This window comes from Indicator indicator, chromosome 5 (assembly GCF_027791375.1).
Source record: "Indicator indicator isolate 239-I01 chromosome 5, UM_Iind_1.1, whole genome shotgun sequence".
Lineage (NCBI taxonomy): Eukaryota > Metazoa > Chordata > Aves > Piciformes > Indicatoridae > Indicator > Indicator indicator.
In genome coordinates, this window is record NC_072014.1 from 26,779,423 (window position 1) to 26,804,177 (window position 24,755).

At 48.9% G+C, this 24,755-nt stretch overlaps 1 protein-coding gene across 1 annotated transcript; it reads left to right on the top strand.

Annotated features, from left to right (window-relative positions):
• Nucleotides 1-4,867: 4,867 nt before the first annotated feature.
• On the top strand, nucleotides 4,868-23,948 carry IGFBP5 (insulin like growth factor binding protein 5). The gene is made up of 4 exons (XM_054381179.1): nucleotides 4,868-5,198; nucleotides 22,894-23,120; nucleotides 23,300-23,419; nucleotides 23,817-23,948. The coding sequence occupies exons 1-4, from the start codon at nucleotides 4,868-4,870 to the stop codon at nucleotides 23,946-23,948; spliced, it is 810 nt and encodes a 269-aa protein (XP_054237154.1).
• Nucleotides 23,949-24,755: the final 807 nt, after the last annotated feature.

Consider the following 24,755-nt stretch of genomic DNA (forward strand, 5'->3'; position numbering starts at 1 on the left):
TGCATGCGGTTTAAAATTGATACCCCCATGAGGCATGTTAGAAAACAAAATATTGATGCTGTCTTCACTGGAAGCATTGGTTGCTTGGGTTTTTTAATGACACACAAATCTGCTTGCAAAGAGATAATTTCATTCAGGCTAGCCCTTGCTGGATGTGGAAGGAAGCCCTTGGAGGTGACTCTCCAATGTATCCAGTATGCCACCTAGCCCTCACTAGCTCTACTACACCCACAAGCTTCTCACACCTATTGGAAAGGGGCCACCAGCATGAAGCTGTGAACACTTGTTGGGGTTATTACCACAAGGAAGAAGGCATTGTCCAAGGAGAGGACAAATATCTGGGGGAGAAAGTGCATTTTGGTTTACTTCTGACATTCAACCCAGTCTCCATGCAAAGTGAAATATTGTCCTGATATCTGCATCTGCTGTTGTTCGTCTTTCCTTCTGTATCAGACTTGTCCCATCATCCACTTTTGTCACTTGACATTTTTGCCTCCAAGGATGAAATACTGGCACTTTTTCATAACAATGCTTCAGGCACCTGAATTTGCAGCCTGTTGGTATTTTTAACACTTGCATGTGGAAAAAAAAGAATTAAAAGTACACATTCTCCTGTATAAGCATTATTTTGCTAATGAGGTACATATCTACACAAACTGGACAGTAGTATTGGAAGGAGAAGAAAATGTCACTCCTGTACTTGTGATTCAGCTCTTAATATTTCTAGATTGCCTGAACTTGTTTGATGTTCTAAGTGGTAAGACACACAGATCAGCTCAAACTGATTAAAGCATATGTCCCATCCTCATTATCATACCCAGGAAAGTTGGTGCTTTTGCACACTACAGAGTATCAAACGAAGTGTGACGTATCTGAGATGCAAAGAACAGTAACTGCTGTCCAAATAATTATTTCCCTATTTGCAGCAGAGCCATATGTAGTACATGGAGCCTATAGCAATGAAGTATATTAGAAAACCTTGGTTTCCCCCAAGTGCTCAGTGTTCACTCACCCAAAATAAGAAAACATAAAGCATGACTGTCATCTCCATTGGAAAAGCACAAACCAAGAGAAATGTCGTCTTTGTTAGTTGAAGTTTCTCCTACAGTTGTATGCTGCAAACTGCCCTTCTGCAGTCGTACTTTCTCAGAGTAGTGGAGGGTTTTTTGGTGTCAGCAAAAGATGCCAAAAAGACAGCGCTTGTGAGGAACATGGACAGCACACAGCAGGCGGTCACCTGCAAATCCATGCCAGTTTCTAGGCTCAGTGGTTCAGGTGGTAGTCCCAAGATCATCATGGCTGAGACCACTTTCACAATGTAGAGGAAAACCTGTCATCAGGACAAATCTTATAGCTAAAATCTTGTTATCTTCTGGTAGAGGATATGACTGAATTTTCAGGCATGCTTTCATGGATGAATGTCCTCACAGCACAGCACAGGAGTGAAATGAGGGTAGCTGCAGGACAACTTCACACCACCTGGATTTTGGCCTGCTCTGAAAGTCCAGGAGAAATTTCCTGGATAGCCCCAAATTAGAGCAGCTTCCCCAGGGATCCCTTGCAGGATCTCTGCCCTCCAGCAATCCAGCCGTGCCCAAGCCTATGCCAGGGCTTGCAGCTGGGCTTGATGGAGGCAGCTCTCTACACGCCTCACCATTTTGTTTCTCACAAGTTGGAGTGGGAGTGAAACCTCTCCTCCACCCCTCCAGATACTCTGTCTCTGTACCAGGCACGAACATACAGCTTTTTAAGAGGTGGAGAGAATGAAGAAGGCAAATTCTCTCCTGCCCTAAGCCCTCTCACAAAGTGCTTCCAGATCTCCAGGTGAACAGTGCTCATTCACTGCCTGCTTTTATTTTCTGCAAAGCACCCATTCAGCTTCTCATAAAAACCAGCAGTGGAATCAACTGATATACTGTAAAAGTCCTTAGTGTCAACTGGAGAAGCCATTTTAGAACACTTCTAGATAAAATCCTAGCAGGTCGCTTTTCTTACCTTGAGGGTACCTTTTTTTGGTAGTTAACTGTGAGCTAAGCAAAAATTCAGGTAGTATTAAATAAAGCCTCTGGAAAATCTCTTAGTAGAAAGAAAATAAAGGAAAAAGAAAAAAATGAAATTAAAATAGAAAAAGAAAAAGAAAAAGGGAAAATTAAAAAAAAAAAAAGGAAAAAGGAAAGAAAAAGAAAAAAAAAGAAAAAGCTTAGAAATGTGTCTTTCTTTTTTGAAGGGCAAGGAGGAAGAACCGGAGGGAGTTGGTCTTTACTAGAGTCTACATGGGGTAGGAAGGCATGAAAACAAGGAACACCTCAGATGTGCAAAAAAGCCCTTATGAGTGGAAATTCTGGAGAAGAAGGAGTTAATGCTTTTAAGCAATCATCCCTCCTCTTACCATAGATAAGAGTGCATTCTAGTGGCAAAATCCATGCAATGCAGCTGCACAGATGACTGATCTAAAAAGAAAACTGGAGAATATGAGGCTTTGGAGGAGTATGCACATATGTGGAAGGGGGGTTGACTTGAATCACACATAAACCTTGCCCTGAACTGGCTGATCCCTTTTAATTTCCCGCTGCTCTGGTAGGTAACCCTGTGCTTGAGTCTCTGAAAGAACTCCCACCCCTTCGCGCAGCCATTCCTCTCGGCCGGTTTCAGCTCATCCTGCTGCTCCAGGTGTAACATCCCGGGGCACAGCTGCCTGGGCGGGCCATGGGGCTGCACGCTGCAATTTTGGGAGATTCCCTTCCCCACGCTTCCAGCTTCCCCTCTCCTAGCAATGAATGAGCACTAAGGGAGGCAAGTGCAAAGGACCGCGGCCCAGAGAGCTGTAACCCTTAGGAATGCAGCGGTGGAACAAAAGACAACGAAGCCCAAGCTGTAAAGGGCAGAGGATGAGCACTGCAAAGTACTTTTGGTTTTCAGATTTTTGGATTTTTTTTATTTCTCCCTCCCCACTCTGTGCAGGGCAAGAGGCAGAAGAAGAATGCACTAAAACGTGCAAAGTGGACTTCACATGGCAAAATTCCCCTTGCTTTCTGGCATGCCCTAAGCAACAGCGAACTTTTCCAAAGAGGAATCTAACACAGTTCTTACAAGCAGCCCAGCCCTCCCTCCTGCTCCCTGTCCGGCTGCGTTAACCCTTGCAGTTTGGGGGTGTCGGGGTACACCCTGCGACTGGGCAAAGCCTCCCTACGTTTTTACACCTGGCCCAGGGGCAGAGTGGCAGGAGGGGAGGGCTGAGCACTCTGCACACACAAAGGCTCCTTCCCGGACCGGGGCGGCTGAGTAGCTCCCTGGATCCCATCCAGCCATCTCTCTCCTGCGCTCACCTTTGGAGCTGATGGGTAGGTGTGCACCGGCTCCCCCTTCCGAGGGTCCCCAGTTCACCAGCTACCCAGGCGGCGGATGGGGGGTCCTTGCCCCCCCAGCACAGGGTACAGCGTGCAGGATCAGGCCCCACTAATTCAATCCCCCTCCCCTTTCCTCCCCAGCTCTGACCTCTCCTTTCCAGACTCCCTGCAGCCCAGGCTGACGTGCAACCCCACTGCAACCACTTTTCTCTCTCTCTCTTTTTTTTTTTTCTTTCCTCCTTAAACCATAAAGATGTGAACTGTCCCCCTTCCCCCCATCCTCGACTTCCCCTCCTCCCTCCTCCTCCCCTTGTCTCTCCTCATAATATTATCCTTGATCACTGCCCGGGGTTTGAAGCCCAGAAGTCAGAAGCTGTGCACCCCACCCCCACCAGCTCGAGTGTGCACTGATAGGGCCCTCGTTGCTGGCACCTAGTCAAGCTGAGGTGTCATTGGGATCTCAAATTGCAGCTAGGGGCTGGCAGGCAGCCAGAGGCAGTCTATTTAAAAGACAGCCTGTTCTGCAGTATTCAGTCTCTTTAGAAACTTCTCCAGGGGAAAAGTGTTGGGAGATCTACAAAGTGGATTTTTTTTCCCTCTCTTTTCTTTATTTTTTTTTTACCCCTTTCCCCGTTTTTACCGCTCCTCTACAGACTTTGCAACAAAACACTCAAACTTTGCAGAAAGCTTTTTTTTTTTTTTTTTTGCCTTTTTTTTTTCCTTTGCAAATCTTGGAAGAGGAAAGCGGGAGGGTTGAGCAGAGCCGATCGAAACACAACTGTGCTTCATACCAAGCTTCCCAGCAGCTCGCTGCGTCGGGAGAGACTTTTCTCTTCTCCTGCAGAAGAAAAAGGGAAGAGGAGCTTTGCATCCCCTCTTCCTTCTCCTGTGGGGTTTTTTGTTGTTGTTTTTTATTTACCCCCTCTTTGACTGCTTTGATGCATTAATAGCAGGACACTGGTTTCCAAGGAACTTTGCTCCCTTCCTAACCTGCTTTCTAGTCCTTTGGGAAGAGCGTGTGTGTGCGTGAGTGTGAAATCGCCGTCCCACCTCCCCGAACCCCCCCTGCTCCTCCACCCTCCCCTTGCAACCTGTAGGCTGTGCAGTCCCTGCAGGCTTTTCTCCCTTTCCCCCCTTCTTCCCCCCCCCCCCCCCCCCCCTTTTTTTTTTTTTTTTTTTTTTCTCCTGCTGATCGCGGTGCGGATTCCCTGTTTCGAGGAGAAAAACAGCTGAAAGAAGGAGAAAAGGGAAAAACCTAAACCAACCCGAAAGACAAAAAGCAAACCTAGACGCGTCCCCCTCTCCTAAGGTCAAAAGCAAAGCAGGAGGGTCTCGCACCCCAAGAATAAACCCCAGAGCGGGGCGCCTGCAAGTTGGGGCTGCGTTTTCCGCCTCTTTTCCTTTTTGATTTTTCAAATTTTGTTTTAATTCTTTTTCCGCCCCCGAAGGGGCAAGCGGGAAGCAAGCGCCCCCCGCTCCCGGCAGGCCCCCGCGCCCCGTCCCGCAGCATCCCCGCTGCGATGCTGCTGCGGCTACTGGTGCTGCTGGGCGCCTGCCCGGGGCTGTCGCGGTGCCTGGGCTCCTTCGTGCAGTGCGAGCCCTGCGACGGCAAAGCGCTGTCGCTCTGCCCGCCGCCGCCGCTGGGCTGCGAGCTGGTGAAGGAGCCGGGCTGTGGCTGCTGCCTGACCTGCGCCCTGCCCGCCGGGCAGCCCTGCGGCGTCTATACCGAGCGCTGCGCCCGCGGGCTGCGCTGCCTCCCGCGCCAGGGCGAGGAAAAGCCGCTGCACGCCCTGCTCCACGGCACCGCCGTCTGCCTCAGCGAGAAGAGCTACCGCGAGCAAGCCAAGGCCGGTGAGTGAACCCCCGCTGCTTCCAGCCTCATATTTACAGATGCTTTTCCGCCTTGCCGGCTCTTTTTCCATCTTTCCGCCTGCTTTTCCCACCCCACCACCATCTCCCGCCTGCACTTTCCCTCTTTCCGGGTGCTCTTTCATGCCCCTCCGCTTGTTCTTCCGCCTCTCCCGCTCCCTTTCCATCTTTCCGCTCGCTTTTCTTCTCCCTCCCGCTGGCTGCTCTTCCCTGCCTCCCCCCACCTCCGGCTGCTCACCCATCCTTCCGGCGGCTTTTCCCAGGTGCTCTTCCATGCCCCCGCTTTTGCTTTTCTGCCTTCACGGCTACTTTTCCATCTTTCCGGCCGCTTTTCCATCCCCACCCTCCCCAGCTGCTCTTACATCGCCCCCTCCCCCGTCGTGTGCTTTTCTGCCTTCCCGTCTGCGCTTCCATTCTTCTGTTCCCCTCCACCACCAGCAGCTGCTTTTCTGTCTTTATGGCTAATTCTACATCTTTCTGCCTGATTTTTCTCACACGTGAACACACCCCAGCTGCTTTTCCGTTTTTCCAGCTATTTCCCCATCCCTCCCCTCCCCCCAGCAGCTTTTCCAAGCTCTCCGTTGCTTTTCCATCTTTTCCGGCTGCCTCTCCACGACCACCACTTCCCGTTATTGCTTTTCCACCCTCCCAGATACTTTTCCATCATTCCAGCAGCTCTTCCACCTCCCAGCTGCTTTTTTATCTTTTCAGCTGCTCTTCCACACACACACCCCCAACTGCTTTTCCATCTTTGCAGGTACTCTCTACCATTCTCCTATTTGTTCTTCCATGCCCCCCACTGCTTTTCCCAACCTTCTTTCAATCCGTGCCCTGGTTGAACTTCGTGTTGCGTCATCTCACAGCCTCCCTTATCCTCCATCATCACCTCTGGGTTGTCTCATCCCCAAAGGAAAGCTTTTCATTTCACAGATGCACCCTTTTAGTCACAGCTGCATCCCAGTCCTTCCCCAGTTGAATCCTTTACATCTTTTCCACATCCCTGTCTTCACCTCTCCTTGACTCCTTTCTCTCACCACATCCTCTACCTTGCTTTAGGTTCTGAGCTGGTTCCTGAAGCTTGAGTTAGAGGGCAGGGCAGGATACTGTCTTGCATCTATCTGCCCCATCCCCAAAGTCCTCAGCCACCCTCAGGTTTGTTTCTCAGCCTTCTGCTTTCTCCTTGCAGTCATTGCAGCCTTTTCCTTCTGGCTGCCTGCTGCTAGACATCTTTGTTGGGTTTTAGTGCAGGAAGGTGAAGAGAACAGGTGCATTAGGGATGGGGAATCTGTAGTTGGAAAAAAATGATGGTGTTGCTAATAATCAGAATGAAATTAAAAGCAAGCATGAAGGCTGGCATGGTAGCACTAGTGCAAAGCCAAGCTTCTGAAATGTTTGCACCTTGCACATGACAGAAGCATGCAAGAAAGCACTCCTTCAGTTTGGCACTTGTTTAACACTCATTTCTCAGTCCTGTGCTTATGCACAGACACTTTCCATATATTCCTCCAAATACATCTGTATTTCTGCCATGGCATGGAGGGGAGACAAGGAGGGTGTCTGCATGTCAAGGGACTGGGGAACCACTTGGCAAAAAACGAGCCCAAAACAAGACCCCAACTTTGTTCTGGTCCTTGAAAAAGTAATTTTCACTTGTTGGCAGGCTTCTGCACAAGGGGAATCCATTTCTCCTATCTATCACCTAATAGATCTTTTATTATTTTCCTTCTTTCTGTGTGCAGACAGTGGTTGTGTTGCTATACTCCATCCTTCAGATCAAAACCAAATTCTGTATGTATAAATTCCCCTCTCCCTCAAGTGAAAACAAATGGCCAAACTCCCTTAAAATCATCCAGGAGCAACAAAACTGAGCTTGAATTTCTGAAGGGGAGCTGAAAGCAGCGAGGGTTGTGAGGCTACCTGCGCAAGGAGCAGAAGGTGGATCCAGGAGCCAGCCTTCCTGCCGTGGAGTCTTGGAAGCCAGGCAGTAACCCACTGGTGTAGAGCTTTGAGAATATCCCAGAGACTGTCACCCCTGGTGTTTATTTACTCTGAGTGTGTGTGCATGGCCAGGGGCAGGCGGTGTGGTCAGAAAGGCAAAGCCTTGCAGCTGAAACCCAGCAGCAGCTGGGAGAGCAGAACCAATCCTCACACCCATGGTGAGTGTGCCCTGTGAAGACCAAAAAAGCTTTGGTGGTTGGCTCTTAGCATGAATCTCATTTTGTTCCACCTGCCTCCCTCTTTCCAATGAAACTGGTCCTTTAGCAGGTGCTTTATATTAAAACTTGCCAGTCTTCCTGCTTTTGGTTTTCTTCAGATGGACAGTACCCAATGAATGAAGGAGAGAGATAGGAAAGAGGTTACAGGTTTGTTGCAAAACCACCCCCCTGGCACTACCTGCAGTTCCAGTTTGGACTCCCTGAGTGCCGCAGGGGGCTCTTTTTGTTGGATTTCTTCACAGGCAGGAGACAAGCCTGGGTCAGATCTGTAGGCTGCTTCAAAAAGCTGCAGGAGACTGGTGGGCTCCTCTTGAGATTTGCATGACTGCAAAAAAAGAAATAAAAAATAAATCAGAAATTCCTGAGGATGGGAAAGGAAAAAAAGTCTCTTGGCATTTGACTGGTAGCATGTGAGAACAAAGTATATTTTCATAGGCGTGTTTCTAAGCAACGGGGCAAGGAAAGAAATAAAGTTTGACTTGAACTTTCTGGCCTCTGCCAGTTTGGATGGCAGTGCAAGTACCGTGTGCTGGGGAAGCTGGCCTGGCCCTTCCATCTATCAATGACCAAAATTGGCCCTGAGCTGAGAAAGGATCAGCAGTCTGCAAAATAAACTATGTGACAGTGTTGGGGACTAGATCAAACTGCATTTCTCTCTCTTCTGCTCATCTGCTGGCCAAGTGTAAAATCACAGATGCTTTCCTCCTTATAGTTGAGGTGGTGATGCAACAAGCAGTACCGCAAGACCCCGAGGCTGGGAGGCTGGTCTTGGCTCTCCTGTAGACCAGATGTCTTGCTTAGGGACAAGGTGCTCCCAGGTACCATGCCTCAGTTTCCTCATCTGTAGGCTGAGCACAGCAGTACTGAAAAATGCTGGAGCTGCTGGGCAGAATGTCCTCCTGATCTGCTGAGAGATCAGAAATAAAAGCAAGTGTGGGATTATAGGGCTTTGGTGAGACTCATTTTAAGTAGACGGATGTGCAGGTACTGACAGGATGGTCCCTGTAGTCCTTCCTGGCACAACAGTCAGACATCGTCTTTTACCAAAGGCCAAGCATTACAGCTGTAATTGACTGTTCCTGGTAAAAAAATATGAATGAACTTCATTTATGGCACAGGCTGCAGGATTCTGGGTTTTCTGTTTTGTTTAGGTTTCCTTTGAAATACACCATGTCTTTCCATTTTTCACCCCCATGCTCCTGCCAGACTTCCTCCTGCTGAGACAGCAAGGTCAGGCTGAGCTCTGGGGATCGGAGGGCACAGATTGGAGACTGCTGCCCTAAAAAGGCTCATGGAAAAACAAAGGTTGTCAAATATTTTCTTCTCCTCTTGCATTCCTGCTCTCTTTCTAGAAAGCGAGCAAGACTTGGCAAGTTTCCTTATGAAACCTTGAGCCAACGATAACCAGGAGGGGAAAGGGGGGAGGGCAGGGGTATGCAGAATTAGCCCTAAGAAAATCGTCTTTGCTGCGTCAGCTGGAAGTGGGCGGAGGAGGAGCGCTGCCGAACCCAAGTTTCCTGCAGCTCATGTTTGGTGCAGTCCTTTATCCTTCCCCGACATTCCTCCCCACCCTGTTTCTCTTTCCTGTCTCTTCTGATCCCTGTTCAGGGCTGTGGGGCTTCAAGGATAAGTGATGGGGATGTGGTGGGGCAAGTGGGCAGCCCCATGCCAAGGTCCGGGGCAAGGGTGAGGGTTAGGGCAGGGGTCATGGGAGCAGCACGCTTAGGACATGCCAGCGTGCAAACGTGTGTTGCTCTGGGAGGGATCTGGCTGGTGCTGAGCAGCAGGTCCTTTGTGTGAAGCAGCTTCTCAGCTGTCAAGGTGTGAGCTAGTAGCAACAGGCCTGCAAAGCTTCAGATCCAAACTGGGAAAAATCTCAATTTTTCTTTTGATCTGAAGTTTTAACAACACTAATAATATATTAAAAAAAAAAAAAAAAAAGAAAAATGAAATCCATCAGGTGCCAGTAAGAGCCGGGTTTCTGCGGTGTGTGCATATGGGGGAGGGAGGGATGGGGTAGTTCAAACAGGAAAGGAGGGGCCTTGGCTGGAAATATTTTTCAGCAGCCTGGTTTCTAAAGGAAGGAGCAAGAATATTAAGTAGTTGATACAAATGAAATTCCTGCCGGGTGCCAGCAGAGTTCACCGGAGAAAAGACGTGGCTCTGTGCATGCATACGTGCGTGCATGCATGAGCGATAGAACTAGTCCCGAGCTGCCATGCCACGCTGTCAGCCCTGGACCCACTCCAGGTGAACAAAGGGAGCCCCTCCAGAGCCTGCAGCACTACAGCAGAGAACAGGGTCTGGCCTTAAATGGGAGCCTCTACAAGCCAGAGAGATGCTGTGTGCCTCCTCACGTCAATATTTAAGCACCAGCATCCTGTGCACAGATGACTGTCATGGCTTTGGCATGTTGGTGACATGGGCATGGTTGTGTGTGGCTGGAAGTGTTGGCATGACTGCTAGATGAAGTGTCCCATCAGGCTGGGAACAGAAGGGTAGAAGTTTGTTGTTGTGCCAGTTTTGGGATAGCCCCTGGTTTCCTTTGGCAGTGTAGTTTGGCACTCATGTCTCAGGGCATCTGTGGAGGAAGGAGAAGAGGAGATGCAGCGAGCAGGCGCTGCCTCACAAGGAGCATGGTGCTCTGCTTCCTCCTAACGTCTGCTGGAAGTTTTACCCATGCTGATCAAAAAGCATCACAGATGTAGGAGCAGCTGTGGGAGCTGTTACAGCAGTGGCGGTCCCCATCTCTCTTCACTCAAACTGGAAAAGCCTGGGAGCAGTCTGAGAAGGGGGATGGGAACCTCAGCCCCTCCAGGGCTCATCCTCCTCTGCTCAGTGGGGCAAGTCATTAAGAAGAGTTGCAGCTCGTTTCACCTGTGCTAAGTCACACAGGAGATAAAAGGGCCCACGGTGCAGCAAGTCCTGCCTATGTTTTTACCAAGCACTTAGTAATGCAAATTCAAGATCGGACATAAATAAAAGCAGAATTTGGCTGGAACACACCTGTCCCTCGATGTGGGCTGCAGTGCAGCAGGATTAACATGCACAAGGAAGATAATGCATGTGAGCATGCGTACACAGGTACCCATGTTCACATGCCCACGCACGCCGGCACAAAGATTTCATGTGTGCAAACACACACGTGGAGCATTTTTGTCTCTGGGGGAAGAATGGTTTCCAGGCAGCACACACAAACCTTGCTTAGGTGCAGTGGTGCTTATAACTGGCACATCAATATTTTGCTGCCAAGATCAGATATTGGCATACAGACCAGCCTACCCTATCCTCCCACGGGGGGCTGAGAAATGGGGCACAGCAGGTGAGCGTACTGAACAGGGGGAGGCAAGGAAGGAGAAAGGCAGAAGTTACTCCTTCCAGCCAGCTGTGTGGATCCAAGTTTGGAGGTGGGTTGTATTTTCTGGATGGACTAAGTCTGAATTAGTTAAATACTCCAAGAAATAGCCCAGTGAAAGTGTGAAGAGGTTATAGCTTGCAGAGGGTGGCTGATCCTTCTGCCACATGCATGGTGGGGGGGGCAAATTTGCTGAAAAGTGGTAGGCTGAGGGATGAAGAAACAACTTCCAGAACTGAGGATGAGAAAGAAGCAGCAAGACTTGAAGAAATGGTGCGTGCAGAGGTCAAAGATGATCCAAAGAGTTTGGTGTGGATGAACTCACTGGCAGCCAGCATAACCACCTAGTCATTTGTAAGGAGATTTTTTTACAGGTGAAAAGATAGATGATATCTGTCTATCCTCAGGACAGGTGTAGCCAAAAGCATGGGGAGGAGAGAGAACCCTGCCCCATGTGCTATCATCCTCTAAGACCTGGACCCCACAAGACCATTGAGAGAAATCTTCCACACTGCATCTTCCCGGGGCAGCGTGCGGGGTCTTCAGTGCATGTCTTTTAACCATCAGCTGTGCTTGCAGGAAGGTCCAAGCTTCCCTGGCTGCAGAGACACTGTGGACAACAGGCTGAACCTTGAGGAGGCATTCTTAATTTATGCCTGTGGAGTCAGTGGGCATTTCTTGACTGTGTTTGCATGAACCCTTGCTCTCGCTATTGCCCTCATTCTCCAGACTCCTTTGGTTCCCATAAATTTTCCCTGTGCCTCCACCTTCTTGGTATTGCCTCTTTCACACAAAATGTAGAAATGGAGTGTCAGTACCACCCTCTGAGCAAATTGGCACATCATTCCCTATTAGTGTGGCAGGACCTGATCCTGCAAGATTCTGAGCACCTTTTCTCTAGGCCCAGAGCATCATAGGCTTTCAGGCACCTAATCCCCTTCATGGGAGCCAGCTACCTGAGTCCTCAAAGGACTGAGGCCAAAGCTGAAGACGCGGTTGGCTTCGGCAGGATTGGGAAACTCTTAGCAGCTGCCTGCCTTGAGGGCTGTTATTGCAGTTTGGTTTGTTTGCTTGTTGGTTGGACACAGCTGGCTCACCGATGGAGGTATGTTGATGGAGATAACCGATCTGGTTGCTGTTTAAGGGCAAGAAGGTAATCTTGGCAGATACCTAAGGAAATGATTCCCTAGCTCAACAGAGAGGGAATGTATCTTAAAGGTAACTTTGGGGGCAAAGTTGCCCAATAGTCATAATACTGTTTTTAGAAAAATGGAAGAAATATTTTATTTTTCCAAATTCAGATAGGGTTCACCCTTGGAAGACAATTTAATCAACAGATCCATCTATTATTCATGCTTAAGAAATCAGATGTTATGCTTTGGGCTATTAATGAACATCTAGTAATTAAATAAGCCAGTGAACAACTGTGGAACCTGGCTTTTACTTTTTAATTTAAATTTAAAGGAGGTACTGGAAAAGAAAAAAGTTTTATTAGGGAGGGACTGCATGTTCAGCAGTCAATTATAATGCTGCCGCAGCCACATGTGTGTCTTAATACATCTTAATAACATCTAAACACAAAATGACATAACAGTCACTTTGCTTTCACTTGTGAAGAAAGTGCTTTCCTGAAGAAATAGCAGAAATGAGATTTAGCCACATAATTTCATAATCATGTCAGTGTTTAGTTATTCAGTTTTGTAATAGTAAAAGCAGCTGGAGGCTACAGGAAAGCAACAAAGTGCAACCAGGACCAGAAAGACTCTAGACCTATGGCAAAGGATCATCAGTTGGCTTTCTTGGAATTTCATACCCCAGAATGGGGGTCTGTACCCTCTGCTCCATCAAGGGACTCATGATAAATTTTTAACATTGGAAAACATCTTTGCTTCATGTTGGGTGAAAAGGAATTTGTCAGTGGTACAGTGCAGGGAGGGAAATAGCTAGGAAAGGCAAGAGTCTTCCGTTAGGATCGAGCTTGGACAAGTTTCTGCTTGCAGTATTGTCAGTGTGAACACGAAAATTTTGATACTTTTTTGTGGTACTGCTTGGGTAGACTGAGATTAAATAATGACTAGGCCATATGAAGGCTTCCTGAGAGAAGGAACCATTAAGAAATTAGAAGAGAGTCCTGAGGGCAGAGGTGGGAATCTCATCACTGAGAGCTCATAAAAGTCAAGTCTGACAGTACATGTGGCAGTGTGTCATCAGGTGCTGACACAGACATGAACAGTAGATGATCTCACAGGTCTTTTTTATCTGCTTTAAAACAGAACTGTGGAAGTCAGGCTGGAAATTAATCCAGGCTAGGCTGGAGGTGGCAATCACAGCTGCATGCCTGAAAGACTTGTGGTGTTGAACTAGTCCTCATCCAGCACCTGACACAGGTGCATCTCCAGACTCCACCTGATGTGCCTTCACCTCTCTGTGGGCTGCCAAACCATTTGGCTTTCTTGGCTCCTCCAGTTACTGGCTGACAGAGACTCTCAATAGCTTAAGTCAGGATAGATCTTGTGATGGAGACCAACAGCCTCCAGTGAGGGCAACCTCTTCCAGATTCAGTTCTAGTAGGCCAGTTATAAAAGCTTCTGCTCAGTATAAAACTACATCAGATTTAAAATTCTGACCAAAAAGTTAAAAGCCACTTCGATCCATAAGCAGGCCAAGGAGTTTAGTGCAAATTGTAGTGCCTACATCTCTGGTAGAACATCCTCTTCTCCAGATCATCTCCTTTGATCAGATGTTTCCTCTTAATTGCACGTTATTCTCAGGGTAAAATGCTGCAATATCCACAGTGACCTCTCAGTTTCTGATGGCTGCCAGCAACACCTTTCCTTCTTATGGCTCTCTTTCTAAGGCCTTCTTAGCATCTGGCTCTACTGTGATTCATCACATACGGATTTCAGTGACCAAAACAGTATTGGCATCCTGGCAACGTCTTGCTTTCAAGTCCAGGTTTCTTGACATCTCATGTATATTGACACCTACATTCAACTGAGTTTTGGAAACCCACCCCACATAGTCCAAGGGAGCAAAATTGCCTACTCTTCCTCACAGAGATGTTTCCTCTCCTCCACCACTGCTATTGAGCCACCTCCATCTGAAAAAGTCCTCCTTGTCACCCTTATTTCTCACACAATAATGAGAGTTGATGGATTCTGTTAGGCTTCTCTTCCAACCCATCACACCCCTTTATTTTCATTCAGAAGACCTGAAAGTATGTTTGTTTTCTAGGAAGGGTTTTCTTCTCATTTTGTCACAGAAAAACCCCAGGGAGAAATTCTGACAAAATTTAAATTATGCTTTTGGGGAGCTGCTTTAGATTTTCTTCCCTTTGATTGTCAGTTAGACAGAGACTGTCATGCAGCCTTCTTCCTTGAGTTCTCCTGTGCTCTTCTCTGCTCTCAGTTCTTTGACATCCCAGTGGGTTTTTGCTGTCTTTATTACAACTGATAGAATCTGCCACTAGGGCAGCTTTGATGGAAAAGATGCAAGAAAGACCGAATACTTTACAGGAAAGAAAAATATGGTTTTGTCACTGTAGTATTGAAAGATGATTCATTTAGATGTTTCTGGGTCATTCTTCAATTCAGCTCTCAGCTTCTTCTTCAGTTGCAGCATATGGAATGGGGAATATGTGTAGTCTTCACATAATATGAAGGAAATATGGTTTATCTTTCTATCATCAGTGCATCTGGATGCAACAGGAACTTCTTGATGTAAATCTAATCCTGAAATACTTCTTTCTTCTCCACTTGCCTGTTCAGTTCCCTGGAAGATAACCTTGTTCAGGAAATGTCAGGCTGATACAAGCAAATATCTAGAAACAGAGTGCCTGCAATTTTTCAAGATGGCTCATGTCAGTGTCATGTAATTGTATTTGGGTGGATGTTTGCTCATCATCTTACCAGAGGGAGAAACTCTGGAAAGTTTCCCAATTCTTTTACTGGATAGACATACTGGGTTCCTTCTTGCACCAAAATGGTTGTTGCTAGACACCCCAAGTCTCTGTCCACACTGCCTGTCCACCACAGGCTCAGACCTTTGCCTGTATATGCGTTCCTAGCTTCCAAGCCTCCAAGCCAGATTTAGGAGCTCTCTGGAAGGAAACAGATCAGAGACAACAGTGAGGTGCAGTTCCTTGCTTGTACATACCAGGTCAGAACAAGCCCAGTCCTCCATCTGACACCGAGTTTGTCTCTTCCAGCATAGCATAGATGCTTGGAGCCTGCTGAACTAACAGCTAGCAGTATGTCAGGAGGGAGCTTACATTATGGAGCTTCCCATCTCTAAACCTGCTTTCCTCTCTAAACACTGCTCTAGAGAGTGGCTTCCAGGGAGTTTTACTTTGTGGCTGCAGCAAAGAAGGGCAGCTCAGGAAAGTATCATTTGGCACGCAGCAACACAGATCCTTCCATGCAGTTCAAGTTCCCACAGCTGTACCTCTCCCACCTCCGCAGCACTTGCTGGCACTGTGGAGAAGCGGTGTTGACCCAGAGATCAGTTCCTACAGATAGGCTTTGTGCTTCCAGAGCAGACCAAAACATGAGCTGGTTCCCTTGAGAGCTCCTTTCCCACATGCTGAGCTGCATTTCTCCCCTATCCAGCTCTTTATGAGGACACTGAGGTCATCAGGACAATGATCTCCCTTTCCCATGAATCCTATGTGAACCTGGGGGCCCCCCAAGCACCTGATATTCACGCTCTGCCGGTGAGCCCAGGCTGATGCAGCAGAATCTGCATCTGCAGGTTTCTGCTGAGGAGACAAAAATCTCCTGAGAAAGAGCAGGTCTTCCAGGCTAGTTCAGCAAAGCCCAAACAATAACTAAAAATAAAAGGCCACAATATAGCACATCTCTCTGCCATCCATCCCTGCTTTCCAAGGGTTTTCAGGTATTCCTGAGCTATTCTCGAGCATCCCTACTGGGTCTTGGCTTAATAAAATGGAGATAAAGTCTTAAACTAGGGTTGAGGACTTCCAGTCCTCTGGCTGCTTTTCCATCTCTTTGAGATTGGTCTCACTGGTCCATACCCTTCTCTTCAAAGATGCCTCTTTGGAACAAGAGAATGAGGTCCCAGCAATTTTGCCATGCTGTTACAGGGATTTGAGGTGCTGGGATAGCTCAGAGCTCTCTTCCTAAAGCTTGTGTGGCTTTTGGGCCATGGACTCTGATCATGTGTCTTTCTTTGATAGGGGATTGGGCACGATGTGGCACAGTGGGTGCTTTTGTGGGTGCTCCACAATGCTTTGACTGCTAAAGACTTCCGTCCACACTCTGCAAATCACAAAAGTGATTTGCTGCCTTCAGCAGCTGTTGAGGTACCTATTTCCCAGTGAAGGAAAGAGGGTCTGGTTTTTCTTACCATTGCTCCTGTGCCTGTAAAACAGTTTGGCACTGCCACCCATGAGAGCTGTGTCACAAACTGCAAGGGGACAATACTGAAGAGGTGATGGGATTTGTCTTTCTTAATTTCAGACTAAGTGAGACCACTGGAGTCAGGGGAGGAGAAACTGGAGCCTCCAGAGATATGCTGTTCCACCCTAAAACCAGCACCCAAGCCAAATGATGGGGCTGGTCACAATTTGGAGGGTGCAGTATCTCTGCAATGACTTAGACACAGAGTTGAGCCATTCAACGAAGCCTCAACACCTCTGTGTTAGCAGATGAGTGTTATTTGACACGGCTCTGTTGTAAATGCCTGTTGTGCATTGCTGGGACGCAGGGTAGGTGGGGTGGCAGTCCAAGCAGGGTTGCTGTTTTTCTGTCTTTCTCAGTGTGTGGTGTCTCCTTTCAGTGCAGGCATCACAGGCGCTCTCTCTTTCCAGGCCCTGTCAGACTGGCCACGCTGGCCTGCCATCGAGTCCCCACAAAAGCACAAAAGTTCGTCGAAAGTCCAAGGCACATTGCAGCTGCCTCTCCAGCAGCCAACGCCCTGGGCTAGCAGGGGGACTGGCCAGAACCTCCATCCCTGGCCCTGGCTGCTTCTCCACTGGTGGGTGCCAGACAGCCTTGGGCTGGGCGGCCGCCTGAGATCACTGCCTGACTTCACCGGGGCGGTGGTCCAGAGCAGTGACCCCAGCCCTGGGCACTGCGCCGGAGCCGGCTCCACTGCCCAACCCCGTGGGTCTGTGATGAGGGGCTGAGGGTCACTTAGCACCACACTGGGGGCTGTGCCTGCAACGGGAACATAAATGAGCTGTTCTTCATTAGGGCAGTGAAAGCTCCCTTCTGTCTGGGCTGATCCCAGTGGCCTCCAGGGAGCTCAGGAATGCTTTTTTCCTCAGTTGTGCTATCCATCTCTCAAAGGGCAAGAGATGAGATGACCCTCCTTGCTCTGCATCCCTTCCCTGCCTGCATTTTGGGCATGCAAGCACCGTGGCTGTCCCTGTCTGCTGAAAAAGTGGGAGGGATTTTTATTTTCCCATCATGGTCACAGGTGCAAGTCCAGGCTGAGGAGGAACTGCATATCCCGGGAGCATAGGTCAGGCACATCTCTCTCATCTGGAGTGTGGGGACAAGTGAGGAGGGCAAATTGGGAAAATGAGCAGTGGGTTTTTTTAACCAGCTAGGGACCTGAGCACAGAATTCCTGTATAAGACCCAATCTGAAGAAAAATAAATATATTTCTAACATGATTTGCAAGTGCAAAAACTGTTTTCAGGAACACCACCAACATTCCGCCTCTCCTAGCCACAGGGAGCCTAGGGAAGCTGCTTTGGGTTATCCAGCAAGAACTTGTACCATAAAGGATGGGGAAAAAAGGACAAATGGTGGGAGGATCTTGTCCCTTCAGCAGGTACAGGGAAGATGACAAAGAATTATTTCAACAGTCATTGCCTCTGCCTGTGTCTGTGTGTGAAGTCCAGCAGGAAGTCCTGAGAAGCCAGCTTGGGGCTGGACAGATAATGGAGCTGCCATAGATAGGAGTCTGCAGCTGTTTGTGCTGGGGAGCTGTTGTTATGGGTGAAGCTCAGAGGGAGTGCATGGCTCTGGCTCTGATCAGAGCTTCAGGGTCCCAGTCGATGGGAAGTGCAGAAAAATGCGTTGCTCTCTCTTCCAGCCTCTCCCTTAATTTTTTTCCCTCTGCATGGCCAGCATTGGCTGCCTAGGTGTCAGATCCCACAGTGTTGTTCCTCCAAAAAGAAAGCCAGGGTGTCAGAAATCACCCAGCTAGGTTTGGAAAATGCCACGTTGTGGCAAGCGGCCGTGAGATAGCAGCTGGAGTTCTCCAAAAACTGCTGCCACCGGGGCCCAAAATCACAAGGAGCATTTTGGAAAAGCTGGACCGGGGCAGGGGGAGGGGGCGGGTTGTCACTCATTGAAGTCCTGCAGCTGAGGATATTCCCTTCACGGGAATACTGGGAGGTGGCCGTTGATCCTGGGGCTAAATCCTCCTCCAGTGGAGAGCAGAGGCATTGCACAGTGTTGCACCGCACTGTCCTGTAAGCAGCAATGTTTCAACCCCGGGCAATGTAAGCCTTAATTTGCATCTTACAACATCTCACACCTCTGAACAGAGGTAGCTGAGTTTGGAGGCAAAGAAAGGACTGGCAACTTCTCAAGGTCTCAGTGACAGCTGTGATCATCCCAATGCTAGACGTTTAACTGAGATCCTCATTAAGCCTTTCTCCAGCACCTTGCTGCATTGGTGGTATATTATGCTAGTGCTCATGCTGTAAATAATAATGGTAATGATAATAATCAAAAGGGCTGTTTAGCAAGGTTGTGCTATGGTTGTGCTTGTCCTTCTTAGGTGCATGTGGCTAATTTTGGGGTGTTTGCACAGGACAGCAAGTCCCTTAGTAGTGGGCTGTGGATGTAAGGCACACAGGTCATTAGCAGCAGCGGTCAGTAGATACTTTTCCTACCTTCCTGCCAGAAACCATTGAAAATGTGTTCTGAAAATTCAAGCCTCCTAGCCATTTGGAACAAGCTTCCTGCTCCTCTCTGTAACATCATCGAGCAGGGAGGTGGTGTTCCCACACGCCCTGCGCCCACGTATGTACACACACACACCCTGTGGGGACCTCACACGTGTCCAAAACATCTGGAGCACAGAAGCACCCAGACTGGATTCTGGGCCAGGTGCAGGAAGGTGCACAGGCTGCTCTAGGTGACATCTGTCCAGGTCATCAGGCAGCCGGACAGGAGCAATTTGCAGCTTCGTGGAAAGGGTGCCTGGTATTTTGCTACTGTGTCTCTTCCGGAGGGGCAGGGTGAAAGGGTTGGAAAAGGCTCCTGCTAGGGAGCAAGGTAAGAGCACTAAGCCCTTAGTCCCAGGGCAGAGGAGAGTGCACACTCTGCTGTGGGTATCTCAGGGCTCATAGGAGCCTCCAAGAATTAGGACATCAACAATGAAATCCTGGCTGACTTGTGAGAGGAGCATCTCCAGATGGCCTCTCTCCCTGGATTTTCCATGGGCACCACAACATCGCACCAGACTTGAAGCTATGGATTAGTTTTGAGTTGAGTTCAGTCTGCTGCCTTGGCCAGAGGCTCAACATGCCCTTGTATACTGCCCAGATCTCACCTCCAGGCTAATCAGACAACTTTGGCTTGACCTGCAAAGTCATTCTGTGTGCCTCTGAGCCTGGGACCTTTGCTGAGAGGTCACCACTGCCTGAGGAGGGAGGAGAAGGGATGGAGATCTGAAAGCCACCCACCTCCTGCTTCCCACTGTGCCTTGGCTGGGTAGACAGTGAGTAGGGCCTTCCTGCCTATGCCTTGTGCCCATAGCTGAAATACAGAGGTGAAGCATGCTCTGCCTCTGCAAAGAGCCACCTGCCTGAAACCGAATCACTAGGTTGGCAAGGCAGATGGGATTAGGCAGGAAGGGGTTGTGCAGCGGGCCAGATCCTAAGAGCAAGGGAGGAGGAATTCCAGTCCCCTTCCTGAGTTCCAGACAGGCAACACTGGGACTCATTGGGAAAATAAGGTATTGGTCCTGCTATGTCTCCTCAGGTGCACTAGTGCCAGTACTGTCTGCCATGAACCAATCTGGAGTGGCAAATGGAGGTTAACAAATGAGCTGGTGGGTGAAGATGGGCTGGTGAATGCAGGGGCAGAGGCTCTGGAGATACTGCCATGGGTGTCTGGTTCTGGATGCAATGAGTGGGTGGCTGCAGCCAGGAGGTGAAGTTGGGGACTGTAGGTGATGTGTGTGCTGACTCTGCCTTTCTCTCTCCCATTGGCACCAGGAAGGTACCTCGCTATTTGCCCAGAGCTTGTCAAGAGTTCGTGTGTCAGAGACCTCTGCCCTTCAGTTTGTCAAAATTGGCTTATTAGTATCAAACTAGGAAACAGTTGAGTGCATGAACAGGGACTTCTCCAGCCTTGCTTGCTGAAGGAAATTAGGCTATAAAAAACATCAGAGAGTAGAGGAAAGGGGTCCCTCCAAAGTCCATCCATGGGTTCTCACTGGGAAATAAAGACCCCAAGTAGACACCACTGCTGAGCAGCAGATGGAGAAGTCTCACTACAGCCATCCCTTGTTGTATAGCTACTTGAGCAGAGACCTGCATGTGCCAAGATGATGAATGGAGTTAAGTTCCAGGTGTTTTTTCATCCCTGTAGGAAACACTGGGCTTAGCCTGTAAGCTGGGCAGCTTTCAGTGGATGCCCTTGAGTCCCTCTAGAGAGTACTGGGCTCCTGTGGCTCCCATCTTCCCTTGCTGAAAGGGTTCTGTGTTAGTCCCAGCTCCTAGCCTGCTCTGGATGCCTGGCAGCTTGCAGGAAGCAGAGGAGCAATGTGTTTGCAGAGGCTGAAGCTGCAGACTGTATGAGCAGGCTGAGCCGCTGCAAACATCCATTGCACTGTGAGTCCTGGGATCTGGACACCTTGTGCTGTTTTTCTGACTTAATCCTTGCTGCCTTATCCCATTTGTTTGTTATTTTAGGTTTGCCCATGTGGCTGTGCCACTCATATTTGTTATTGCAGAGGTAATGAGCTGTGCCTCTCATGTTATTGTAGGGTTGCCTGTGCTGGTGTGATTCTTCCTCTCCCCTTAATTACTGCAGGGCAGCCCAGGGAGATGCCCTGTCTCTCCCTTGTCTGGCCCTGGCAGTCAGTGCTAGAGGGAATTCCTGGGACAGATCACAGTGCGCTTCATTGCCATGGAGGAGTTTAGTCACCATGGATGTCTGTGGTCTCCTTTCAGACCTCAAACTGCCACAATGTCTTTGTGGCAAAAGATGCTCTTCTGTTGCAACTTGTACAGTGTCATTTCCCTGGTGACAAGATCATTGCCAATTTAATCAATTTCTTTTCTGTGTCTTGCCTGTCATCCACTTATAAAAGAGGAGCCCTGGCCTGCAGGGGCCTTTGAGATCTGCAGCAAGGAAAAAAATGCCAAAGGAGTGGGAGTAGGAGTGTCATGGAGCAAAACGACAAGAGAATCCCATCCTCAGGATACATGCAAGTCTCAGGGATGGTGCATTGGGTTATGTACGTTTCTGTGGGCAGTTAGCAGGGTGCTGACCCAGCTCTGTTCTTGTGGAAAGAGGCAGGGGAAGGGTTGCTTTAATAAATGAGTGGTTGTGGAAAACTTTTCAGTTTCACTGGGAGAGAACAGGTCCATCTTGGCAAGGAGAAAGAGGAGGCTGGTAGCCATGGCAGGCTTGGGAGCCCAGCAACCACCCTGTCCCCTCAACCACCTTCAAGGCCACCCAGCTGGGGGAGTGTGTGACAGGCTGGTGCTGCCATCTGCTGCTGAGCAGCACATTCATCTGTCCCTCCTCGACGGGTGTGCCCAAGGCACCCCTAGGCAGAGTGGTGGGGCAGAGCCATCCTCCTTCCCCCTGAGGTGCATCTGGGTTCCAGGGGCAGTCTGCAGCCAGTCTGCAGGGAGACTCCTGTGTGCCTTGTTAAGGGGGTGTCTTACACTTTTATTTTCATCCTGAGCCTTTTTCTTTTGTCCCAACAGTAATGTTGTGAGGAGGGGAAAAATGAGTGCCCTACTATCTTCACCGCAGGGTTACAGGTGGGGATGAGCCAGATTCAGTGGCATTGCAGTTGCTGGAGACACTGTGCACTGAGGGATTTCAGCCACTTTGATGCTTTTTCTTCCACTGTGTGGGTTTCCCCATGACTGCCTGTTGGCCCCAGAACAAACCTTGTATCAGCAAAGTGCTGCTGGGAACCAGGAACTGGGAGACCAGGAGCCTCGGGAACCTTAAACTCTGTTCAAATTTGGTCCAGAAATAACCCTTTTTCACTGTGGTGGCTGTACTAAATGTCACAAGTCATCTAAGTTTAGACTGTCACCAGCTCTCCTATATATAACTGTGCAGGGCTCCTGACTGCATCCTGCTGGCACAGGTCACACTGGGGCAATCTGGGGGGTGTATAGGAAGGTGGCTTGCCATGGGGAGAGCCTAAATCCACTCCTCCCTTGCCATTGGTACCGTCAGTGACTACAGTCAGGCAGCACCACCTGGCAGCATGACTGCAGGCTTTGCTGGCTGCTTGGTAAGTGCCAGTTGGCAGAGGCTGGTTTGGTCTCATGCATATGGAGCTGTGGGGCGAGGACCCTGGACATCCTGGCACTTGTCAGCCACATCTCCAGTATCACTGCCAAAGTGTCTGCTCAGCCACGTGGTGGCTTGGCTGTGTGATTGACCCTGACTTCGGAATTATCTCATCTTTGAGCATCCCTGGATTTTGCTCCTTCTTCTGCAAGGTGGAGTGGGGTATGAATTTGTCACTTAATACTTTCACCATTGCTAATGAGGGGCTTCTCTCACATTTTGTGTGTGGTCCTTTCTGGGCTTGTGATAACCCTCCAGCCAGTCCTTCTCCACTGACACACTGCAAGCAATTGTGGCCTTGTATAGAGGAGCCCATCCTGACCCCAAAAGCCCTCCATGCCCTCAGACACTTTTCCTGTCCTGAGCTTAGGGGTCACATGAAAGCCAAGTCAAGTCCCACACAGTGGGAATAAAGTCAGGACTGTAGGCAGCAGTTGGGAATGGGTTTTATTTGATTATTTGTTTCCATCGTGCCTGGTGCAAAAGTGTTCTCTGGGGCTGGGCAGGAGGTTCTCCATGCAAAAGCAACCCCAGTCAGATCACAAAGACCTGACGGTTTGGTGTCTCTTCCTTTCCAGAACGGGAGTCCCGAGAGCATGAAGAGCCAACCACGTCGGAGATGACAGAGGAGACCTACCCACCTAAGGCTTACCGACCCAAGCACGGGCGCCTCTCCGAGCTGAAGGCGGAGGCCCTGAAGAAGGACCGCCGGAAGAAGCTGACCCTGGCCAAATTTGTGGGCATAGCGGAGAACACGGCGCACCCCCGCGTCGTCATCCCCGAGCTCCGGCAAGAGTTTGAGCTGGTGGGTGCCTTCGTCTTCCCTCTGTGGGGCTCCCACGGGCAGGGGGCTGCATGAGGGCCTGGCTCCCCTGAGGAGTGTGTGCTAGTGAGGGGAGAGCAGGGGCACCTGGGGGTGTTTGTGGCTGGAGGCTTGCTGCAGCGTGCTCCCATTCTCATGCTCCATCTTCTCTCTGCTTGCAGGGCCCCTGCCGCAGGCACATGGAGGCATCCCTGCAGGAGCTCAAGAGCAGCCAGCGGATGGTCCCCCGTGCCGTCCACCTCCCCAACTGCGACCGAAAGGGCTTCTACAAGAGGAAGCAGGTAAGAAAGATGCTTTCCAAGCCAGGGGAGGTCCACTGCCCTGGATGGAAGTAATGGAGGTTTTTCCTCTGCTGGGCTGGTGGGGAGGTTGCTCTGAGCATTTCTGGGCAGAGTTGGTGGTGGGTGGCCTTGCTGATGGCTCTGAGTGCCATCTGGCTTGAGGTGAGCATCCTCAACAAGCTCCTGTGGGAAGAAGAACGCTCAGAGAACTTGAGCTGGGGTAGCAGAGGGATGGAGATGTGCTGAAAGCAAAGAGCAGGAGCTAGGTCCTACTTAAAGGATTGCATTGCTGGGGTGAAAGGGGTAAAGCACAGGGCTGATCCTGATTGCCAGCTCAAGGCAGTCATGTGGCAGCTGGTGGCCATCCCCTGATCTCTGCCCTTGGGTGTCTCCCCAGTGCAAGCCCTCCCGAGGCCGGAAGCGTGGGTTATGTTGGTGTGTGGACAAATACGGCATGAAGCTGCCAGGGACTGACTACCTGAGTGGAGACCTGCAGTGCCACGCATTTGACAGCAGCAATGTGGAGTGAAGTTGCATCCCCTCCCTCTGCCCCATCACTACCTACCCAGGCTCCCTTCCACCCTCCCTTCCGCACCTCCCTGTGCCCCGGGACTCCGATTCCTTTCATCTCATGTAAGAAGAAAAAAAGAAAGGAAAAGAAAAAAGAGAAAGAAAGGAAAAAAGAAAAAAAGAGAAATGGAAAAGAAAGAGGAGAAAGAAAGGAAAAGCAAAAAGTAATGAAAGAAAAAAGAAAAAAAATTAAAAGGGAAAAGAAAGAAGAAAAAAAAGACAAGGAAAAGAAAAAAGGAAAATAAAGGAAAAGAAGAGAAGAGAAAAGAAAAAGGAAAATAAAAAAGAGGAAAGAGGAGAAAAAAAGAAAAGGAAAGAAAAGAAAAAGGAAAAGGAAAGAAAAGAAAAAGAAAAGAAAGAAAGGAAAAGAGAAAAGAAAAGGAAAGGAAAAGAAAAGAAAAGAAAAAAGAAAATAAAAGAAAAAAGAAAAGAAAAAAGAAAAAATAAAAGAAAAAAGGAAAAGAAAAGAAAAGAAAAGAGAAAGAAAAGAAAAGAAAAGAAAAGAAAAGAAAAGAAAAGAAAAGAAAAGAAAAGAAAAGAAAAGAAAAGAAAAGAAAAGAAAAGAAAAGAAAAGAAAAGAAAAGAAAAGAAAAGAAAAGAAAAAAGAAAAGAAAAGGAAAGAGAAAAGAGAGGAGAAAAAAAAAGAGAAAAACAAACCCTGAAGAAACTGAGGACTCGGAATCTACAGCAGCCTGTTGACAACAAGGACTTAGCAAGGAAAGGACAGAGCCAGATACAAATCAGCCACGGCCGCTCCGCCATCCCA

What these genes read in the sequence shown, in the direction of transcription:
- IGFBP5 (XM_054381179.1), top strand. Translation starts at nt 4,868, where the DNA reads ATGCTGCTGCGGCTACTGGTGCTGCTGGGCGCCTGCCCGGGGCTGTCG. An exon ending in CCGCGAGCAAGCCAAGGCCG is followed by an intron (nt 5,199 to 22,893) that starts GTGAGTGAACCC and finishes CTTCCTTTCCAG; the next exon opens with AACGGGAGTCCCGAGAGCAT. An exon ending in GCTTCTACAAGAGGAAGCAG is followed by an intron (nt 23,420 to 23,816) that starts GTAAGAAAGATG and finishes GTGTCTCCCCAG; the next exon opens with TGCAAGCCCTCCCGAGGCCG.